General features: G+C 49.4%; 1 protein-coding gene across 1 annotated transcript in view; it reads right to left on the bottom strand.

The window, feature by feature from the left end:
* The window catches only part of Fbn3 (fibrillin 3), a 64,983-nt gene that overhangs the window by 26,603 nt on the left and 17,044 nt on the right, over positions 1 to 21,336 (bottom strand). Inside the window, exons 20-39 of the mRNA XM_027954874.2 lie at positions 20,864 to 20,983; positions 20,634 to 20,771; positions 20,446 to 20,496; positions 20,039 to 20,164; positions 19,245 to 19,469; positions 18,909 to 19,034; positions 18,355 to 18,483; positions 17,361 to 17,486; positions 16,363 to 16,488; positions 15,811 to 15,933; positions 15,471 to 15,596; positions 14,359 to 14,484; positions 6,141 to 6,263; positions 5,704 to 5,826; positions 5,144 to 5,269; positions 4,930 to 5,052; positions 4,248 to 4,370; positions 3,643 to 3,804; positions 2,823 to 2,891; positions 1,690 to 1,815 (exon numbers count right to left, since the gene is read on the bottom strand). Coding sequence (XP_027810675.2) covers positions 1,690 to 1,815; positions 2,823 to 2,891; positions 3,643 to 3,804; positions 4,248 to 4,370; positions 4,930 to 5,052; positions 5,144 to 5,269; positions 5,704 to 5,826; positions 6,141 to 6,263; positions 14,359 to 14,484; positions 15,471 to 15,596; positions 15,811 to 15,933; positions 16,363 to 16,488; positions 17,361 to 17,486; positions 18,355 to 18,483; positions 18,909 to 19,034; positions 19,245 to 19,469; positions 20,039 to 20,164; positions 20,446 to 20,496; positions 20,634 to 20,771; positions 20,864 to 20,983 — 2,517 coding nt within the window. The remainder of the gene's footprint in view (positions 1 to 1,689; positions 1,816 to 2,822; positions 2,892 to 3,642; positions 3,805 to 4,247; positions 4,371 to 4,929; positions 5,053 to 5,143; positions 5,270 to 5,703; positions 5,827 to 6,140; positions 6,264 to 14,358; positions 14,485 to 15,470; positions 15,597 to 15,810; positions 15,934 to 16,362; positions 16,489 to 17,360; positions 17,487 to 18,354; positions 18,484 to 18,908; positions 19,035 to 19,244; positions 19,470 to 20,038; positions 20,165 to 20,445; positions 20,497 to 20,633; positions 20,772 to 20,863; positions 20,984 to 21,336) is intronic.

Genomic DNA, 21,336 nt, shown 5'->3' with positions numbered 1-21,336 from the left:
CCCCTCCAAATGGAATGAAAATATCCTAGACAGTAACCCAAACCCATATAGGGAAATAACATTCAATGAAACAGTGGGCTACATAGGTAAACGTAGAACTCAGTAGTATTGCATTGTTGGTTATTAACTCCTATTTTTTCTTTAACTTTAAAAGGATACAGAAAAAGAAACAAGAAGGAAATTAAGATGGTCCACTAGGAAAAATATCAATCAATCGAAAAAAGAAACAAAAAAGTTAATAGGGTTGGGGTGTGGCTCAGTGGTAGAGCACTTGCCTAGCATGTGTGAGGCCCAGGGTTCAATCCAAAACAAAACAAAATGGAACAAACAAAAAAATACAACACATGTAGGAAACAAATAGAAAATGGCACATGTAAGCCTTTCCTTATCAGTAATAGTGTGTACATAGATTAGAGTCTCCAATGAAAAGTCAGACATTAACAGAATGGACAAAAAGTGAAAACATGATCCAACTAGGTGCTATCCACAAGAGATTCACTGTAGACCCAAAGACACAAATGAGTTGAAGTTGAAAGGTAGGGAAAAGATATTCCATGCAAATAGTAATTGAAAGAGATCAGGGTGGGCTGGGGTTGTGGCTTAGTGGTAGAGTACTTGCCTAGCATGTGCAAGGCCCTTGGTTCGATCCTCAGCACCACATAAAAATAAAATAAAGATATTGGGCCCATCTACAACTAAAAAAATAAAATATTAAAAAAAAGAAAGCGATTGGGGGTGACAATAGTTGTTTTAAAAAAATAGACTTAAAGCCCAAAATTACCATAAGAGACAAAGAAGAATACCATATATTGATACAATGGTCAACCCACCAAGAAGATATAACAATAATACACATACGTGCACTTAACAAAAGAGCCTCAAAATACGTGATGGAAAAACTGACAAAAAAACGGTCAGAGTTCTACAAAAACAATTGAAGAATTCAATAGCCCACTTTCAATAAGAGATAAAAAGAAACTAGCTGAAGGTCGACAAGAGAGGGCTTCATCAACACCACGAAGCACTAAACCTAAGGAAAATCTATAGAACATGCAACCCCCAAACAGCAGAATACACTTTTTTTTCCCAAGTGGACATGAAAAATTCTCTAGGATAGACCATAGATCAGGTCACAAAACAAGTGTGAATAAATTGTTTTAAAATTAAAATCATACAAAGCATTTCTCCAACCACAGTGGAATAAAACACTGTCCCTCATCCTAACACACCGTCCTGGGCACCAGCTAGCTGTTGACCATTCCTGTGATGCTCAAACAAGAACGATAGACAGGGCTGGGTTTGTAGCTCAGTGGTAGATCACTCGCCTTACATGTGTGAGGCACATAAAAATAAGTGAAATAAAGATATTGGGTCCATTTACAACTAAAAAAATATTAAAAAGAAGGATAGACAGGTGAAGTGATGCTTGAAGGAAAGGTGGGACTGTTTCTTCTCATGTTTTTTCCTTCTCACGCTTAGCTTTGGGCCTTGGTCAGTTTGGCTCAAGAGAAGAAGGACAGATGGATGGACAGATGGATGGACAAATGAAGAGGAGAAGGAGGAAGAGCAGAGGGCAAACCAAGGCAAACCAAACTCAGGTGAGGACTTCCCTTCCTTATCCATATGGAGCTTGGCAGGACAGGAAGTCAGGGAGGGCCTGGCCCTGCCTGGGGAAGAATCCACACTCACCCTCACAGATGCGGGTGTCCTCATTCAGGTGGTATCCAGGTGGGCAATTGCACTGGAAGCTGCCAAATGTGTTGACACAGTCCCCTCCCTGGCACAGCCCTGGCAGCTCCTGGCACTCATCAATGTCTGTCAAGGAAGAGAAAAAGCTGATCGTGGGAGCTTCCTGGGCTTTCCTGGGCTCCTTCAAGGATCCCCAAGAGATACCCCTCATGGCTGTCGAACATTTGGAGGTCTATCTCAAAGGCTAGACCCAGACTCTCTTGAGTTCAACTCCTTTCCTTTCATTGTGAGAAAGATGTGGGATGGATGAGTGGATGGATGGATGGATAGGGCATGGATGAATGGATGGATGGGGATGGATGAATGAGGTATGGATGAATGGATGGATGGATAGATGATAGATGGATGGATGATGGATGGATGGGGATGGATGAATAGATGATGGATGGATGGGCATGGATGAATGGATGAATGAGGTGTGGATGAATGAATGGATGGTGGATGGATAGGACAGGGATGAGTGGATGAATGAGGTATGGATGAATGGATAGAAGGATGGATGGATGATGGATGGATGGGGCATGGATGAATGGATGAATGAGGTATGAATGAATGGATGGATAGGAGAAGGATGAGTGGATGAATGAGGTATGGATGAATGGATAGATGGATGGATGGATGGATGGATGATGGATGGGGCATGGATGAATGGATGAATGAGGTATTAATGAATAGATGGATGGATGATGGATGGATGGGGGGTGAATGATGGATGGATAGGGCATGGGTGAATGGATGATGAATGGATGGGCATGGATGAATAGATGAATGAGATATGGATGAATGGATGGATGGATGGATGGATGGATGGATGGATAGATGATGGATGGATAGGGCATGGATAAATGGAAGGATGGGTGGATGGATAAGTGGATGGTTGGATGACTAAGCCAACAGACGGGAGAAGAAACGGCTGAAAGAATAAATTAACAATGCATTGCAAAGTGGAAGCATGGTTTGGTTCTCCCACCTGTCCTCCAGGTGAAAAGATATGCTCCCCAGGCAGTCCAACTCAGTACTTTGGTGAGATACAGAGAAAGTGGAGCCAGTTGGATGGTCTGCCAGGAACTCACCTTCTAGAATGACAGTGACCGGGTTGGGCCGAAAGCCCTCACCACCTGGGCACAGGGTTCTGTACTCAGCTGCAAGGGAAACAGGCTCTTGTGAGGGGCTATGGGGTGGGGCATTGGATCAAAGCCTAGGGGAAACGGGAGGGGGGTCCCTTAAAAAGTGCTCAAGAGCAGGCCCCCATCTGGTCATCCTTGGCCTCTTGGAGTCAAGAGACCTTAGCCCAATGTTAGGGCTGCTTGGGGATTCGGTGTGTGTGAGTGTGAGTGTGTGTAAATGTGTTTTCACATTCAATATGGCAGCAGATGGGTCACAAGGTAGTGGCTTTGCACAGGCTGTTCTCACTGCCTTCACATCCTCCCCCTACTCTTCTAGGAAAACTCCTACTCATCCTTCAAAACCTCGCTCAAGCCTTCTCCCTGGGAAGCCTTCTTTTACCTGCTTCCTCTCTGTGGCTTTCTCCTGGACCATCCCTAAGCCTCAAACAAGCCCTTTGGAGAGCTCTACCCTCGCAATCCTGAGACCACTGGTTCACAGGTGAGGAACCGATGTGGCTTGTCTTTCTCTCAGTCCCCGGACCCTAGCACAAGGCACAGAGGAACTCCCAGTGTTTGCTGACTGGCCAAGTGATGGAGTGAAGCACAGAGAATTGGAGAGGCCTGGCCCATGAGCTGCCCAGAGCATGCAATGTGCCCCAGGATGCGCCCTTCTCCCTCCCTGGTGTTCAGTTTCCCTGTCCCTCAAAGCCTACTGTTAGCAGAATGACCCCAAAGATCCTGGTCTCTGTGGCTCAGGCCACGGTGCCTGCCCTGCAGAGGAACTCACTGGCATTGGTCATTGGGCACAGTTCACAGGGGTTGCCCCAGGCCCGGCCCAGGGAGCAACAGCAGGAGGCTCGGGTGACGCCAATTCCGATCTCAGCACTGCAGGAAATGCCAGCATCCCCTCGGTCAAGGGTCTCCAGGAAACAATTCCCAGCCCGGGTATCTGAACAGGCAGAAAGGGGTGGTCAGCAAATGGCAGGAGAGAAACCATGTGCATGTGTGTTTGCTATGTGTCTATGCATGTGTAGCTGTGGCCTCTGAGTGTCTCTGTGTGCCTGTGTGGGGGTTGGGGGAGACAACTGTTGACTGACTGACTCAGTGTGTGTGGCCGTGTGTGTGTGTGTGGCCGTGTGTGTGTGGTGGTGGCTGGGTGTTCCTGAATGCATGAACAGGGAAGGGCCGGGCAGGGAAGGTGTGTGCTTGTGAGACTGTCTGCATGGGCGTGTAGCTGGATCTAGACCAGAAGGCTGTATCTCTCTGGGGGACAAGGATGATCCTGGTTCCAAGCCAGCAAGTGTCCTCTTGTCAGGAGCAGGTGGACAGCCTGACATCCAGCTGGCTCCACAGACCCCAGGTCCCTCCAGCTAGAGCTGAGCATGGACTCACCAACACATCCCACCCCACTGGGGTTCAGCTCGAAATCCTGGGGGCAGTTGCAGAAGTAGCTGCCGGGGGTGTTGACGCACAGGCCGTTGATGCAGTTCACAGGGTCTGCACACTCGTTGGCATCTGTGGGGGACAACACCACCATCAGCAGGACTTCCACCCTCCTTCCATCCCCCTCCCTCTTGGCTTGCTCCTGGAAAGCCATGGCCCTTGCTTAGGTGCTGGACCTTGGAACAAGTCCTTGTCCTTCCCTGGAAAGAAATTGAAGGGGACAGGCCTCCAGAGTCTGCACTGGCCCTTCCGACCCCCTCCTCTTCCTGTTCCATTCAACTGGGCTTAGAGGTTTCCCCTTGAAAACTCTCCCCACCCTGCGTGCCACTCAGCCAACACACAAAAACCCAGATTTAGAAAATGCTTTCAAACCATGGGGTGGAAAACTCAAATCTGGCCCACTGCTTGTTGGTGTCAATAAAGTTTTATTGGCAAATGGCCATGGCCATTCATTTACATATCGTCTGTGGCTGTTCAACAGCGGCAGAGTGGAGTACAGCCAATGGAGATTGGCTTGCAGAGCTGAGGTCAGGCAAGCCCGCTCCCGGGGGGGGGGGGGCAGCGAGGGAGCAAGCCACGGCCCCACCCTCAGTCCTGTATCCCTGCTTCCCCAGCCTGGCTGACCCCGCACCTGTGCAGTTGCCGCCACTGCGGTCCAGCTCATAGCCATCGTCACAGATGCAGCGGAACATCCCAGGCAGGTTCTCACAGGTCCCGAACGTGCAGAGGTTCCCAAGAGCACACTCGTCCACGTCTGTAGGGACCCCAGGTCAGCCCGCCTGGCTGGACAGCATGTTTGGGGACCCACCTGCTCTGCCCCCTATCCGGTGGAGCCCGGGCCTCACCCTGGCAGGCCCGGTGGTCCTCGGTGGGGCTGAAGCCCATCTCACATTCGCAGCGGAAGCCACCAGGTACATTGAGACACTGGCCGCTCTCACAGAGGTCCATGTCCGCAGCGCATTCGTCCCTGTCTACGGAACCCAAGGGGCGGAGGGCTGGGGGCCAGCTGGGCTGGAACCCCAAGAGGTGGGTGGGAGGATCCAGTCACTCGAACACTTCAGTGTCCCCAGGGACGCAGGAATGAAGCTCTAGGAACTTGGACCCCAACTCGGGGTGGGCATGTGATCAAGACAGGGGCCAGGGAGAGGAGAGGGGGCTCTGGACATGCAGACTCCAGCAGTCGGGCAGAGAGGGATTTGGTCACTCAGGGCCTTGGGCAGAGGGCAGCCAGGTAGTAAGCAAGCATCCCCAAGCACGCGGAGTCCAAGGGAGAAGACAGCCTTCGCGGGTGGGTAGGTGGCCTGGGGGCTGAGGCTGTATCTCTCCAGCATCCCCAGGGTGGGAGGTGGCGAGTCCAGCCTCGTGGCTATCCCTCTCTCTGGTGTCTGCACCTGCTTCCTCTCACCTTCACAGGAGTAGCCATCCCCAGAAAATCCCTGGCGGCAGGCGCAGCGATAGGAACCAGGGGTGTTGTGGCAGTCGGCTCGCGGGCTGCACCGGTGCTCTCGGAGGGCACACTCATCCAGGTCTGTAGGGGACAGAGAGTGGAGTCCCCCAGTGTGCATGCCAGGGGCTACAGAGAGGCAGACCCTCCAACCCAGCCCTGCATGGTCCCACCGGCCCTGGACCCAGCCACACCATCTCCACCTTGCACCCACCTACCTCTTCTCTCTTTTTTTTAATATTTATTTTTTAGTTTTCGGTGGACACAACATCTTTGTTTGTATGTGGTGCTGAGGTTCGAACCTGGGCCGCACGCATGCCAGGCGAGCGCGCTACCGCTTGAGCCACATCCCCAGCCCCCTCTTCTACTTTGTAGGGACGCCTGCCCCAGGTACTCACCCTGGCATCCGAAGCCATCCCCCACCCAGCCTGGCCAGCACCTACAGCTGAAACTCCCAGGGACGTTGAGGCAGGAGGCGTGGCTGTCACAGTTGTGTCCCCCAAGCTCACACTCGTTCACATCTGAGTGGGGAGGAGAAATGACAGGGCCCAGTCTCAGAGGGGGAGGCTTGTTGTGATAGCAGTGAAAAGAGGGAGAAAGTCCCCAGAGAGTCTCCTTCCACCTACCCCAGGACCTTCTGTCTTTATCCAAAGTCCAAGAGAGAAATCCCCAACCCAATAGGCATAACTCTTAGCAGCCCTCAGAAATGATCTAAAATAGCCACACAAGAGACTCAGGTAGACATTAAGAGTAACTGTCCCAATGAAGAGTTAAACCAGGGTTTCCTTCTACTCTGTCATTTCTAACTGAGTCAGTTTTGCATCACCTTTATCATCTCTGCAGTGTTGGTGCACCACCTAAGTGGCTACTGTTACTGAACCTTTCTTTACCTGGACTCTCAGTTATACTTGCAAAAATGTATTTTAAAAGAAAAATTTATAAAAACACCGACAAACTCAAAGTCATGGGTTTGGGCTAGGGGTGCAGTTCAGTGGTAGAGCACTTGCCTAGCCTGCACCAGGCCCTGGGTCCCATACAGTGCATGGGAAGAAAAAAAATCATAGGGCTTGACGTTCTGCGATGCAATCTTTTATCTAACACACACTCAAATAACTATACAACTAGAGCGTGCAGGGATGTGGGCCCTTGCAACACCCAGTCAAGTCCTAACCCCTTGAATCTGTGAATGTGTTCTCATTTGGAGATGGGTTCACCTTTCACTCTTCCACATGCGGAAATCCACCCAGTACCATTTGTCAAAGGGGCTGACTTTCCCTACCACACATTTTTGGCCCCTTGGTCAAGAATCAGATGCCTGGGGAGATCCAACATGGCGGTGGGCGTGGAGAGATCAAGTCTCTGACCTCTTCAGCTGCGCGGGCATAGGGAGTCATAAATCGTCTAAATGCTGTTTGCTCAGGACCACTAGACAATGCTGAGCTGACGTGGATCTGGGGCGAACAGTCAGGGCCTCTCAGAACACACACTGAGCCCGGATCGGCTGAATTCAAGCTCCCATTCGCCTGCGTCTCGCAGACAAACCGCTGTGAGTCAGCACTAAACGATCCCGCTGAAACAACTGGTCAGTCCTTCTGAACCTGCGGAGGTTAATACCAACCGAGCCTTCATAGGTAGTGGCCACAGGATTGAGACGGGGCTTGGGAGAGACAGTCAGGACCCACCCGTTGCATCGGTCACCCGGCAAAGGGAACGAACTGTCGCCATTTGCATGGGATACCACCATGGCAGAGAACTGATGTCACCAGAATGTGGCGGAGGAGATAACTTCATTGAAACTGGCGGCGACAGGTGTGTAACCCCCTAGCCCTTCCTCTCCACACAGCGGGAAAACCTTAAGGGCCCCTCCCAGCTCTCCCGTGAGCACGATAGTCAGACCAAGGGAATCAGGAGTGGCGTGGGACCCACGGCGCGGGACCCCCAGCTACCGCTCCCACCAGTGCTGACAACTGAGGTCTCTTGCACCAGCTACCGGGGGCGTGGTTACCGGAGGGCAAGCAAAATTCACTGAGGGTTCTCAGCCCCAAGCTCCACAAACACAGGGTCTGAGGGAATGGCAAACAGGGAGAGTGTGCCCAGTCGTTCAAGAAAATAGGGCTCCTGGGAGCAGCAGACCTGGCGTGTAGCCAGTATTGTGGTGAGTGCCACCGGTGAGCGGGGCCTGGCTTGAGGAAAAGTAGGGAAGTGACTAGACACAAGAGAAGGCCCTAGGCACTCAGGATTGGAGACCCGCCCAGTCTGGGAGGAGGAGCTGCTGCACAGTGATTGGTTCCCGTGTATTGAGAGGAGAAGCTTGGCCCGGTGGGCACAGCTCCACCTCCTGGAAGAGAAGTTAATCAAACTTCATTTATTAATTTTTTTTGGGGGGGTTCATTTTCATTTTTTAATTTTTTTAAAATTTTTTTATTATTTTTTTAATTTTAATTTTGATTTTTTTTTATTTTTTTTCTTTTTTTATTTTCTATTTTTTTCTTTTGTCTTTTCATTTCTTTTCAATTTCCTTATTCCCCCTTCCTTGAACTCTACCTGCTTACTCTCATTCTCTTTAGTGACTTCTTCCCTTCCCTTCTAATACCTTTCCTCCCAAGCATCAAATAAATTTATAGGAGTAAACAGTAACTCAGCAGTCAAACAAAACAAGAAGTAACATGAGCAGCATGAAAAAGCAAGGAAGAAAAGGAGTACAAACAACGCAGGACAGCCTAAATATTCAGGAGGACCTAGAGGCATCAGAAAAATGGCCAAATAAAGAACTCAAGGAATACCTTAGACAGATGGAATGGAATCTTAAAGAGGATATGAGACAGCAAATTCAAACAGTGAAAGAACACATTGAAAATGAATTACATAAACAGATAAAAGAAGCAAATAAGCATCTTTATCAGGAGATAGAGATTATAAAAAAAATCAAATAATAATTCTAGAAATGAAGGAAACTATAAACCAAATTAAAAACTCAAATGAGAGTATCACTAACAGAGTGGAGCAAGTAGAAGCCAGAACATCAGATAATGAAGACAAAATATATCATCTTGAAAAGAGTCTAGCCAACTCAGAAAGGCTGGAAAAAAATCACGAGAAAAACATCCAAGAGATATGGGATAACATAAAAAACCAAACTTAAGAGTCATCGGGATAGAGGAAGGTATAGAGGTTCAAACCAAGGGAATGTGCAACCTGCTGAATGAAATAATTATAGAAAACTTTCCAGAAATAAAAAAGGAAACGGATATACAAATTGTCGATGCATACAGGACACCGAGCATACAAAATCACAGTAGACCAACGCCAAGACACATTGTTATGAAGATATCCAATATACAGAACAAAAAGAAAATATGAAAAGCTACAAGAGAAAGGAGGCAGATTACATTCAGGGGTAAACCAATAAGGTTAACAACGGATTTTTCATCACAGACGCTGAAAGCAAGAAGATCCTGGAACAACGTATTTCAAACACTGAAAGACAATGGATGCCAACCAAGAATTTTGTATCCAGCAAAATTAAGCTTCAGGTACGACAACGAAATAAAAATCTTTCATGATAAACAAAAGTTAAAAGAATTTGCAGCCAGAAAACCAGCACTGCAAAGCATCTTGAGCAAAACACTACATGAGGAAGAAATGATAAACAATAATGAAAACCATCAGTGGGAAGAACCTCAGTAAAGACAGAGGGCAGGGGGAAAGCTAATCATGGAGAAACAAACTAAATTAAAAAAAAAAAGATAAATAATCAAACATGGCTGGAAGTACAAACCATATATTAATAGTAACTCTAAACGTTAATGGCTTAAACTCTCCAAAAAAGCAACATAGGCTGGTAACATGGATTAAAAAAACAAATCCAACAATATGCTGCCTCCAGGAGACACATCTGATTGGAAAAGACATACACAGGCTGAAGGTGAAAGGTTGGGAAAAAATATACCACGCACACGGTCCTCGTAAGCAAGCAGGGGTGGCCATCCTCATATCGAATAAAATCGACTTCAAGACTAAGTTAATCAAAAGGGATAAGGAAGGACATTATATACTGTTAAAAGGAACCATTCACCAACAAGACATAACAATTATCAATATTTATGCACCAAATAAGGGTGCTGTGACATTCATAAAACAAACTCTCCTCAAGTTCAAGAATCAAATAGACCACAACACAATAATTATGGGTGACTTCAACACACCTCTCTCACCATTGGACAGATCCTCCAAACAAAAGTTGAATAAAGAAACTATAGAACTCAATACAACAATCAATAACCTAGACTTAACTGACATATATAGAATATATCAACCATCATCAAGTGGATATACTTTTTTCTCAATAGCACATGGATCCTTCTCAAAAATAGACCATATATTATGCCATAGGGCAACCCTCAGTAAATATAAAGGGGTGGAGATAATACCATGCATTTTATCTGATCATAATGGAATGAAACTGGAAATCAATGATAAAAGAAGGAAGGAAAAATCCTACATCACATGAAAAATGAACAATATGTTACTGAATGATCAATGGGTTACAGAAGACATAAAGGAGGAAATCAAAAAATTCTTAGAGATAAATGAAAATACAGACACAACATATCGGAATCTATGGGACACAATGAAAGCAGTTTTAAGAGGGAAATTCATCGCCTTGAGGTCATTCCTCAAAAAAAGAAAAAAACAACAAATAAATGAGCTCACACTTCATCTCAAAGCCCTAGAAAAGGAAGAGCAAAACAACAGCAAATGTAGCAGAAGGCAAGAAATAATTAAAATCAGAGCGGAAATCAACGAAATTGAAACAAAAGAAACTATTGAAAAAATTGACAAAATTAAAAGTTGATTCTTCAAAAAAATAAATAAGATCGACTGACCCTTAGCCATGCTAATGAAGAGAAGAAGAGAGAAAACTCAAATTACTAACATACGGGATGAAAAAGGCAATATCACAACAGATGCTACAGAAATACAGAAGACCATTAGAAATTATTTTGAAAAACTATATTCCAATAAAATAGAAGATAGTGAAGACATTGATAAATTTCTTAAGTCATATGATTTGCCCAGACTGAGTCAGGAGGATACACACAATTTGAACAGACCAATATCAACGGATGAAATAGAAGAAGCAATCAAAAGACTACCAACCAAGAAAAGCCCAGGACCGGATGGGTATACAGTGGAGTTTTACAAAACCTTTAAAGAAGAATTAATACCAATACTTTTCAAGTTATTTCAGGAAATAGAAAAAGAGGGAGCTCTTCCAAATTCATTCTATGAGGCCAACATCACCCTGATTCCGAAACCAGACAAAGACACCTCAAAGAAAGAAAACTACAGACCAGTATCTCTAATAAACCTAGATGCAAAAATCCTCAATAAAATTCTGGGGAATCGGATACAAAAACACATCAAAAAAATTGTGCACCATGATCAAGTAGGATTCATCCCTGGGATGCAAGGATGGTTCAATATACAGAAATCAATAAATGTTATTCATCACATCAATAGACTTAAAGATAAGAACCATATGATCATCTCGATAGATGCAGAAAAAGCATTCGACAAAGTACAGCATCCCTTTATGTTCAAAACATTAGAAAAACTAGGGATAGCAGGAACTTATCTCAACATTGTAAAAGCTATCTATGCTAAGCCTCAGGCTAGCATCATTCTGAATGGAGAAAAATTGAAGGCATTCCCTCTAAAATCTGGAACAAGACAGGGATGCCCTCTCTCACCACTTCTATTCAATATAGTTCTTGAAACACTGGCCTGAGCAATTAGACAGATGAAAGAAATTAAAGGCATAAAAATAGGAAAAGAAGAACTTAAATTATCACTATTTGCAGATGACATGATTCTATACCTAGAAGACCCAAAAGGGTCTACAAAGAAACTACTAGAACTAATAAATGAATTCAGCAAAGTGGCAGGATATAAAATCAACATGCATAAATCAAAGGCATTTCTGTATATCAGCGACAAAACTTCTGAAACGGAAATGAGGAAAAACACCCCATTCACAATATCCTCAAAAATAAAATAAAATACTTGGGAATCAACCTAACAAAAGAGGTGAAAGATTTATACAATGAAAACTACAGAACCCTAAAGAGAGAAATAGAAGAAGATCTTAGAAGATGGAAAAATATACCCTGTTCATGGATAGGCAGAACTAACATCATCAAAATGGCGATATTACCAAAAGTTCTCTATAGGTTTAATGCAATGCCAATCAAAATCCCAATGGCATTTCTTGTAGAAATAGACAAAGCAATCATGAAATTCATATGGAAAAATAAAAGACCCAGAATAGCAAAAGCAACTCTAAGCAGGAAGTGTGAATCAGGCGGTATAGCGATACCAGATTTCAAACTATACTACAGAGCAATAGTAACAAAAACAGCATGGTACTGGTACCAAAACAGGCGGGTGGACCAATGGTACAGAATAGAGGACACAGAGACCAATCCACAAAGTTACAACTATCTTATATTTGATAAAGGGGCTAAAAGCATGCAATGGAGGAAGGATAGCATCTTCAACAAATGGTGCTGGGAAAACTGGAAATCCATATGCAACAAAATGAAACTGAATCCCCTTCTCTCGCCATGCACAAAAGTTAACTCAAAATGGATCAAGGAGCTTGATATCAAATCAGAGACTCTGCGTCTTATAGAAGAAAAAGTTGGCTCCGATCTACATATTGTGGGGTCAGGCTCCAAATTCCTTAATAGGACACCCATAGCACAAGAGTTAATAACAAGAATCAACAAATGGGACTTACTTAAACTAAAAAGTTTTTTCTCAGCAAGAGAAACAATAAGAGAGGTAAATAGGGAGCCTACATCATGGGAACAAATTTTTACTCCTCACACTTCAGATAGAGCCCTAATATCCAGAGTATACAAAGAACTCAAAAAATTAAACAATAAGATAACAAATAACCCAATCAACAAATGGGCCAAGGACCTGAACAGACACTTCTCAGAGGAGGACATACAATCAATCAACAAGTACATGAAAAAATGCTCACCATCTCTAGCAGTCAGAAAAATGCAAATCAAAACCACCCTAAGATATCATCTCACTCCAGTAAGATTGGCAGCCATTATGAAGTCAAACAACAAGTGCTGGCGAGGATGTGGGGAAAAGGGTACTCTTGTACATTGCTCATGGGACTGCAAATTGGTGTGGCCAATTTGGAAAGCAGTATGGAGATTCCTGGGAAAGCTGGGAATGGAACCACCAGTTGACCCAGCTATTACCCTTCTCGACTATTCCCTGAAGACCTTAAAAGAGTGTACTACAGGGATACTGCCACATCGATGTTCATAGCAGCACAATTCACAATAGCTAGACTGTGGAACCAACCCAGATGCCCTTCAATAGATGAATGGATAAAAAAAATGTGGCATTTATACACAATGGAGTATTACTCTGCACTAAGAAAATGACAAAATCATGGAATTTGCAGGGAAATGGATGGCATTAGAGCAGATTATGCTAAGTGAAGCTAGCCAATCCCTAAAAAACAAATGCCAAATGTCTTCTTTGATATAATGAGAGCAACTAAGAACAGAGCAGGGAGGAAGAGCAAGAGGAAAAGATTAACATTAAACAGAGACATGAGGTGGGAGGGAAAGGGAGAGAAAAGGGAAATTGCATGGAAATGGAGGGAGACCCTCATTGTTATACAAAATTACATATAAGAGGTTGTGAGGGGAATGGGAAAAAAAACAAGGAGAGAAATGAATTACAGTAGATGGGGTAGAGAGAGAAGATGGGAGGGGAGGGGAGGGGGGATAGTAGAGGATAGGAAAGGTAGCAGAATACAACAATTACTAATAGGGCATCATGTAAAAATGTGGATGTGTAACCGATGTGATTCTGCAATCTGTATTTGGGGTAAAAATGGGAGTTCATAACGCACTTGAATCTAATGTATGGAATATGATATGTCAAGAGCTTTGTAAAGTTTTGAACAACCAATAAAAAAAAAAAAAGAATCAGGTGCCTATAGCTGCGGGGGTTGACTTCTGAGCCCCCTGGTCTATTCCATGAGTCTATGTGTCTGCTTTTATGGCAGTACTGTGCCGTGTTTGTGGAAGGAAGAGGTCAAGGTGAAGCCATGGAACTCCAAAGATTGTGAGCAACCTTCTGAAGCTAGGAGACATGCGTGGGACAGACTCTCCCTCTGAACTCCCAAGAAGGAACCCAGCCTGGCCACACCTTGATTTCAGGCCTTTTGGCTCCAGAACTTTTTTCTGGAGGGAGGCCAAATCCCTGGGATTTTATACTAAGAGGCAAATGCTCATCTGACAGCCCCAGGAAACGGATTCTATAAAAATTCGGTGTTTCAATGTGTCCTGTAAAGCAGAGGCTCCCCTGCTGCGTTGGGAAGGTGCTGTGGGCATTTGGGGGTGCTCTGTCCAGCTGTTTAAGGGGACCCCGGGGCAGTGCATTCACACGAGGTGTCATCAGTGGAGATCCATCAGAATGAGTTCTGGCTACACTCTGCCTGAGGCCTGGGGCAGCCCTGATGACCATCAAGCTGGCCCCTGGAGTCCCTCTCACCTGCATCACTGACCACCAGCTCACCTGAGCAGCCCATGGCCCCCTTCCTGACGACGTAGCCTGGCTGGCAGTGGCACACAAAGGACCCCTTTGTGTTCTCACAGATCCCGTGGATGCAGATGTAAGGGTTAAAGTCACACTCGTTCACATCTGTAGGGTGAGAGGGCAGGAGGCCTGAGGATTAGGTGCTGGGGGAGGGCAGGACGGAAGCCAGCAGCAGGCTGGGTGTCCTGTGATGAGTGTTTCACAGCATGTGCTTCATGGAACACAGGAGCCAGTGAGCCATGACAGGCCTGCACTGTCCAGGACATTTAGGGAACGAGTTCCACAAGACAGCCAGGCTTGCCTCCAGCAGGACTTCACGTGAGGTCTGCAGCAGGATTACGTGGACAGCAATCCCTACATTTACTTGTTCACAAGGCTTTTTTCTGAAATCCCGGTGCATGGGACTCAAGTTCCACTGTCCAAGTAAGTTTTGGTCAGGAGTCACATGGTTACTTCTGGAACTTCCCACTCTCCCCTCAGCTCTGCCCTGGTAGGGCACCCAGTACACATCTCCTCCCCAGTCCCCAGGGACACCTGTGGCTGGGTGAGGACAGGGATTGCAAAACCCCAAACAGGGCTCACAGAACACCGTTCTGACTCTCTCTCTCTCATCCTGTTCCCCCTCCCCTTTGCCTGGGATGATCTGAAAGCACCAACCCCCAGAATACAGCATGATTTTCTGGTTGGTGTTGGGTTCACAGTGAATGCTCAATAAATGTGATCCCTAAGGGGCTGGGGTTGTAGCTCAGTGGTAGAGTGCTCGCCTAGTATGCATGAGGCACTGGGTTTGATCCTCAGAACCACATACATGTAAAATAAAGATGTTGTGTCCACCTAAAACACTAAAAACTAAATATATACAAAAGGTGATCCCTAAGAACAGGCTTGGCTGGCTCTGCTTCTACAAGAGAGACTCCAGGGCTTTGGAGGCAGGCCTCAGTGCTGGTGGCCTCCAAGCAGCCCACTGCTACCAAGCCTCACCTCCCTTTCCTGACAGGGATGGGACCTCGCACTTGTGCCTTCGTGCCTCCTGGTAGGGGGAGTAGGGGTTCTGATGTTGCCTCCTCCACCCCACAGTCCTGGCTTCTCACCGACACATGTTGTCATGTCCGGAGTGGCTGTGAAGCCATCATAACACAGGCAGCGATGACCCCCGGGCGTGTTGGTGCACTGGCCCCGGTCACAGATGTCTGGGTTCTCTTCACACTCGTCCACATCTGGAAGAACAGGAGTGGAGGATGGGCTGCAAGTGCACAGCATGCGGGGAGATCCCAGGATCCTTCTCCCAGAGTCAGCAGCCCACAAGGACAGGCAGGGATGCTTTGGCTTTGCCCTGGACTTTGTGTGATGCTGGCCTCTGGGCCACTTTGGGGCTTGGCTAATGCCAGCAAGTCCCCATCCCAGGCAGAGAGAGAGGCCAGGCCCACCCACCTGCACAGGTCCTCCCATCAGGCATCAGCAAGTAGCCTTGTCCACAGCCGCACCGGAAGCTGCCTTCAGTATTAACGCAGTGCACGTCACAGCCACCATTCTGCACTTGACACTCATTGATGTCTACAGGAGGCAGGGCAGACAGGGAGCAGCTGGGGCAGTGCACAGGGCTGGGCATGGGCAGGGCTGGGAAGCAGTGGAGTTGGGCAGTGGGAGGGGCCATGTGTGGGTTGGGCCAGGGAAGTGGGAGGGGCCTGGCATGGTTTGGTGGGCGGGGCTGGGAAGTGGGAGGGGTCTGGTGTGGTGGGGCAGTGCATGGGGCCAGGGAAGTGGGCGGGGCGGGTTGGGTGGACTGGAAAGTGGGAGCAGTCTGGTGGGGTGGGGGTGGGACAGTGGGCGGGGCCCAGGTGGGTGCGGCTCATTCAGGGGCAAGAGTGGAGTGGGACCCTAGAGGAGGCCAGCAGGAACTGCAGCGGCTGCCATTGAGCTGCACGGGATCTGGGGCAGGCGCCATTGGGCTGCAGCGGGGATCTGGGGCAAGCGCAGGCTCACCCACGCAGCCCTGGCGGTCAGGCGTGCCCTGGAAGCCAGCGTGGCAAGAGCACTGGAAGGCACCAATGACGTTGACACACTGGCCGTGCGGACACAGGCTGTCACTCAGGGCACACTCGTCGATGTCTGTGGGGTGGGGGGAAGCACAAGGCTGGTGGGGTTCCCTGGTGAAGGAGGGACCTGTACCCTCTGCCCTCTTTGTGGTGAGACACACCTAACCAATCAGCTCACACTCCCCACATCAGCACTCCCTCCACGGGCACCTGCCTACTCACACAAACACACACTCACACCATGCACACTCGTCCCTGGTACACACAGCCACAGATACACACTCCGTTACAAACACAAATACACAGACTCAGACTCACAAACACACCTCACACTAACTCATACTTATGCTCACACTTGTACACCTGAATGTACACTCGCACTCAGGTAGATTCACACCATGTGCATGCTCACACACATGAACATGCCCTCACTCACAAACCCATTTTCCTTGTGTAAACGTGCATCCATACACACTCACATCTCTTGCACAGCCATACAAGCTCATACACTCACATGCAAACACTTCTGTCCTCTATAGACACATTCACATCCAGATGCGCACTCACACGTCTTACATGCTCACACACATGCACACCCCCTCACATCTGCACACATGTGAACACCCTGTATAGGCACACACATACATCCTCACAGGCACCCTCACTCATATACATGCATTCACAGGTACACGTTCACGTTCACAGACACATTCCTCCAATCTCATTCCTGTGCACCCATGGAGACACACAAATGTACACTTCCACCACCCGGTGCATGCAATCACACACATACACACACATTTGCACACTCACACATAAGCACATCCTCAGATACACCAATACAATCACCCGCCATCTCACACGGTAGACACTGAGACACACACTCCCACTAGCACATTCAGGGCACGTGCACATATACATCACGTGTGCAGGATGCACACTCACCCTCACAGGCAGTGCCCTTGGCCACCAGTTCATGTCCTGTGGGACACCGGCACTCGTAGCTCCCATCCGTGTTGGTGCAGGTGCCTCCCCGGCACATCAGCGGGTCCCTTGCACACTCGTCCACATCTGAATGTATGAAAAGAGCAGGCTGAAGACACCAACTGGAGGAGGCGGTGAAGTGGCTCCTGGAAGCTTCCCCTGCTGCCCCAGGCTCCCTCACCCTGGCTGAAGCCAGGACAGCCCAGAGGCTTAGGGCTTGGATGACCGGGGACAGTGAGGTCTGAGCTGGGAGAAGCAGGGACAAGTCAGATCTGGGGAAGAGGGACTAGAATTCGCAGAACTGGGACAGGAGGCCGACACTTGGAATCACGGACAGAAGCCCTGAGAAGCCCCTCCCCTCCCCTTTGGACCAGGCTCAGCCCTGCAGCCACCTTTGTCTCCTTCTAGCCCTAGGCCCACCTCAGGGCCTTTGCATATGCTGTTCTCACTCCAGGCTGTCCCTCTAGCTTCTCTTCACCACATTTTCTCCCACTGCTCTCAGCCACTCCCCAGGTCCCACAGGATGGGCCCATCTTCCAGGTCCGCATTCCTATTGGAAATTGTGCACTGCTTTGGGGATTCGTTTTAACATCTGTTTCCCCACAAGGCCATGAGCTCCAAGAAAACAGCTCTATGGCTAAGCTCTCTGCAGTGGAATGTTCACTGAATGAGTAACAGAGGAACCATGGGGCTGAGGCCTCTGAATGGCAGTGTCTCCCAAGCTTCTCTGTGGAGCCCTGTCTTTCTCATGCTGCACCCCTCCTGGGAGACCTCACTGTCCGCATGTCCCCACCCAGGTCTCAGTCCCCAGGCCTCTCTCCTAAAGACAGACTGTGGCATCCAGATGTGCTCTTCCCTAGCTGGATGGCAGCCCCTTCCCATGCCTGCCCTCCACCGGTGAGGCTCCAGGCCCCTCCTCTGGACCCCACCCCGCCCTCACCCTGCGGCCGCTCACCCATGCAGTTCTTCATCAGCACAGAGCTGCTCTCGTAGCCAGGGAAACACTCACACTCAAAGCTGCCCGGAGTGTTGACACAGGCACCCTGGCCGCAGAGGTCGGGAGAGATGCGGCACTCGTCGATATCTGTGGGGACAGGGGGTGTGGGCCAGGGTCTGTGTGTGTGGCATGGGGGATTGGGGAGGAGGATCCCTAGGGGTCCCTGGACTTGACCCAAGAGGAGATCCAGGGCAGCGTCTCCACCTCTGCGGACACAAGGGGCTGCAGGGGAGCCCTGGATGCTTCACGGAGCAGGGAAAGAGGTGCTTGCTCTGAACACTGAGCAAGGCAGGGGTCTTTTTAGCTTGAAGGCCCTGAGTGGTCACATTTGGAGCCCTTCCACAGGGACAGAGGGTTCCTACAACCCAGCGAGGGTAAAGACCTACCCTAGGTCACACAGCACACAGGTGGGTACAAGAGGCACCTACATGGGTCATGCTTCCACCTCTGACTCAAGGCCGCCATCCCTGCATGGATGACTCCCCTCTCCAAGAGGCAGAGGGGGCACCTACCTGTGCAGTTCCTCTCCTGGGCATCCAGGGCGAAACCCCCGGTACAGGAGCAGTGGAAGCTGCCCACGGTGTTGCGGCAGGTGCCGTGGGTACAGATGCTGGGGAACACCTTGCACTCGTTCACATCTGGAGTGTGGGGGGGTGTGACACGTGATCAGACCACCCCACATCCTGAAGCTGGGAATCGTCAACCAAGCCCTCCCGGGTTCTGACCCCTGAACTTTCTCACCTCCCTCTCCAGGCACTTCCCACCTCCAGGACTGTCCCCATGCTGTCCCCTCCTCTGGCTTCCCCATCCTGCCAGGGCCTCTCCTGCAGGCTCCCCTCCCCACACACCTTTATAGAAGGGCCTGCCAGACAGGAAGTCCTGGGGGGCGAAGCCCCGACCTCGGGGGCACAGGCTGGCGAACTCCGGGGAGTCGGGCCCCCCACAGGCCTCGCACTCAGCACCCCAGGCAGCCCCAATGGAGCAGCAGCAAGTGTCCTTCCGGTACTTGCCGGGCAGGGGGACCCCACAGTCGTCCTCGTCCCAGCGCAGGAAACACAGCTCCAGCCTCACGTCTGCACAGAGCAGCGATCGCCAGGTCAGACCCCTGCCACACTGCAGGCGGGGGCTCGGGACCCGCTGCCTGAAACTTTCTCCCCAACATGGGGGGAGAAGGAAAAGGCGTAGCTTCCTCACGCTGAAGTTCCATAATAATAATGCTCACTGCCTGGATGCTAACCAAGCACTCAATCCATTTAATCCTCAAAATAATGCTGAGAGGAGGGGGCTGGGATTTCAGAGACTTTGAGACTGAGAGCAAAACATTCCAGTGACCTTGAGCCCCGAGACTGAGGGAGGTGTGTGAGCAAGCCCGCTGGCTGAACGCCTCCTGGGGGCTCCTGCTCAGGGCCACCCGGGTACACTTTATTGGAAAAGAGAATAACCAAGCATGTAGATGCGATTTCACGAGGGTTTTGTCATTTGCAATGCTCAGAGAGGAGGCATATAAATTCTCAGGGAGCACTGAGTGGGAGTAGAGGGTCCTGGAGGGCCCGCATCTGTCCTGTTCCTAGAGGCATCGTCGCTGCAGGTGGAGGGAAGGAGGGGAGGGCAGGGCACCCTCCGGGGATGTGCCTGGACTCACCCACACAGAGCCTGCCCGAGGCGTCCAGCTTCAGGCCCTGGGGACACTCGCAGCGGAAGGAGCCAGCCGTGTTGAGGCAGCGCCCGTTCAGACAGATGCCCGGGAAGGACTCACATTCGTTCACATCTGGGCAGTGGAAGGCAAGACAGAGATGGGAGGGCTGGAGGCCCCCAAGAGGGCTGCTGGTCATTCCCCTGGGAGCTCAGGAAGCCCAAGCTGTCCTTGGGGAGGAAGGAGGGGGCCATGGCAAGGATACTGGGGGATCTCGGGAAGACCTGGGTACCAGGGAGGGAAAATCTCGATCTCTATCTCAGGAGGATCCCCAGGAGCACCCAAGTATAACACACACCTGCCTGTATATGTGGATTTGGAAGGGAAGAGAACGGGAGAGAGAGGGTCAGAGTTACCTTCGCAGGTGAGACCCTTCATTCGGGCGAATCCACGTGCACAGGTAGGGTCTGTGTTTCGGTGAATGGGGATGGAGAGAAGAATCACTCTACGGCCAGCCCCAGGGTACCAGCTCCACCCCGTGCTCCCAATGGGCACCAGAGCACGCAGGCGCACTGGCCTCGGGAGGCCCCCAGATAAGCTTTACCTATCTCGCAGCGTTCGCAGGGGCTCCCCCAGGCGACCCCGAGGGTGGCGCAGCACTCAGACCGCAGAGCGGCTCCCTGCAGGTTCACCTCACAATGGCCATCCTGGATCTGCAGCCAGCAAGTGCCTTTTGTGCTGTCTGGGTGGAAGGGGGTGGGGTCACTGTCTCACCTGCAGGGCTTACACCTGCACCTCCACCTGCAGAGGCCCAGGATCTGCAACCCCTCTCACCTACACACACGGTACCAGAGGGCTCCAGCCGACTGCCAGGGGCGCATTCGCAGGCGTAGGAGCCCGCCAGGTTTCGGCACACACCGTTCACACAGGGGCTGGACAGGCACTCGTTGATGTCTGCGGGGACAGCCCACCACCACTTGCTGAGCTGTGGGAAGGGGAGGCACACCTGGCCGGGGGCCCCCTCCTCCCCGGGGGGCTGCTACACCCAGATGCAAGCAGAAGCAGGCAGAGAATGTGGGAATAGTGTGCACGCAAGCATGTTCAAAGTGTGTGTGTGTGTGTGTGTGTGTGTGTAAGAGACAAGAAAAACCACACTCTTTTTCCTACTCTTACCTCAATGAAGCGCAAAACACTCCAGTGACTAGACATGAATTTTTGTCCCCACACTGACCAATTCTCCCACACCAGCAAGGTGCCCTTTAACTCAATTCAATGATGACATTGTCTACCTGAGTTACAGGCAGATG

This window comes from Marmota flaviventris, chromosome 1, assembly GCF_047511675.1.
Source record: "Marmota flaviventris isolate mMarFla1 chromosome 1, mMarFla1.hap1, whole genome shotgun sequence".
Classification (NCBI taxonomy): Eukaryota; Metazoa; Chordata; class Mammalia; order Rodentia; family Sciuridae; genus Marmota; species Marmota flaviventris.
This window is presented reverse-complemented; position numbering and strand designations above follow the sequence as displayed.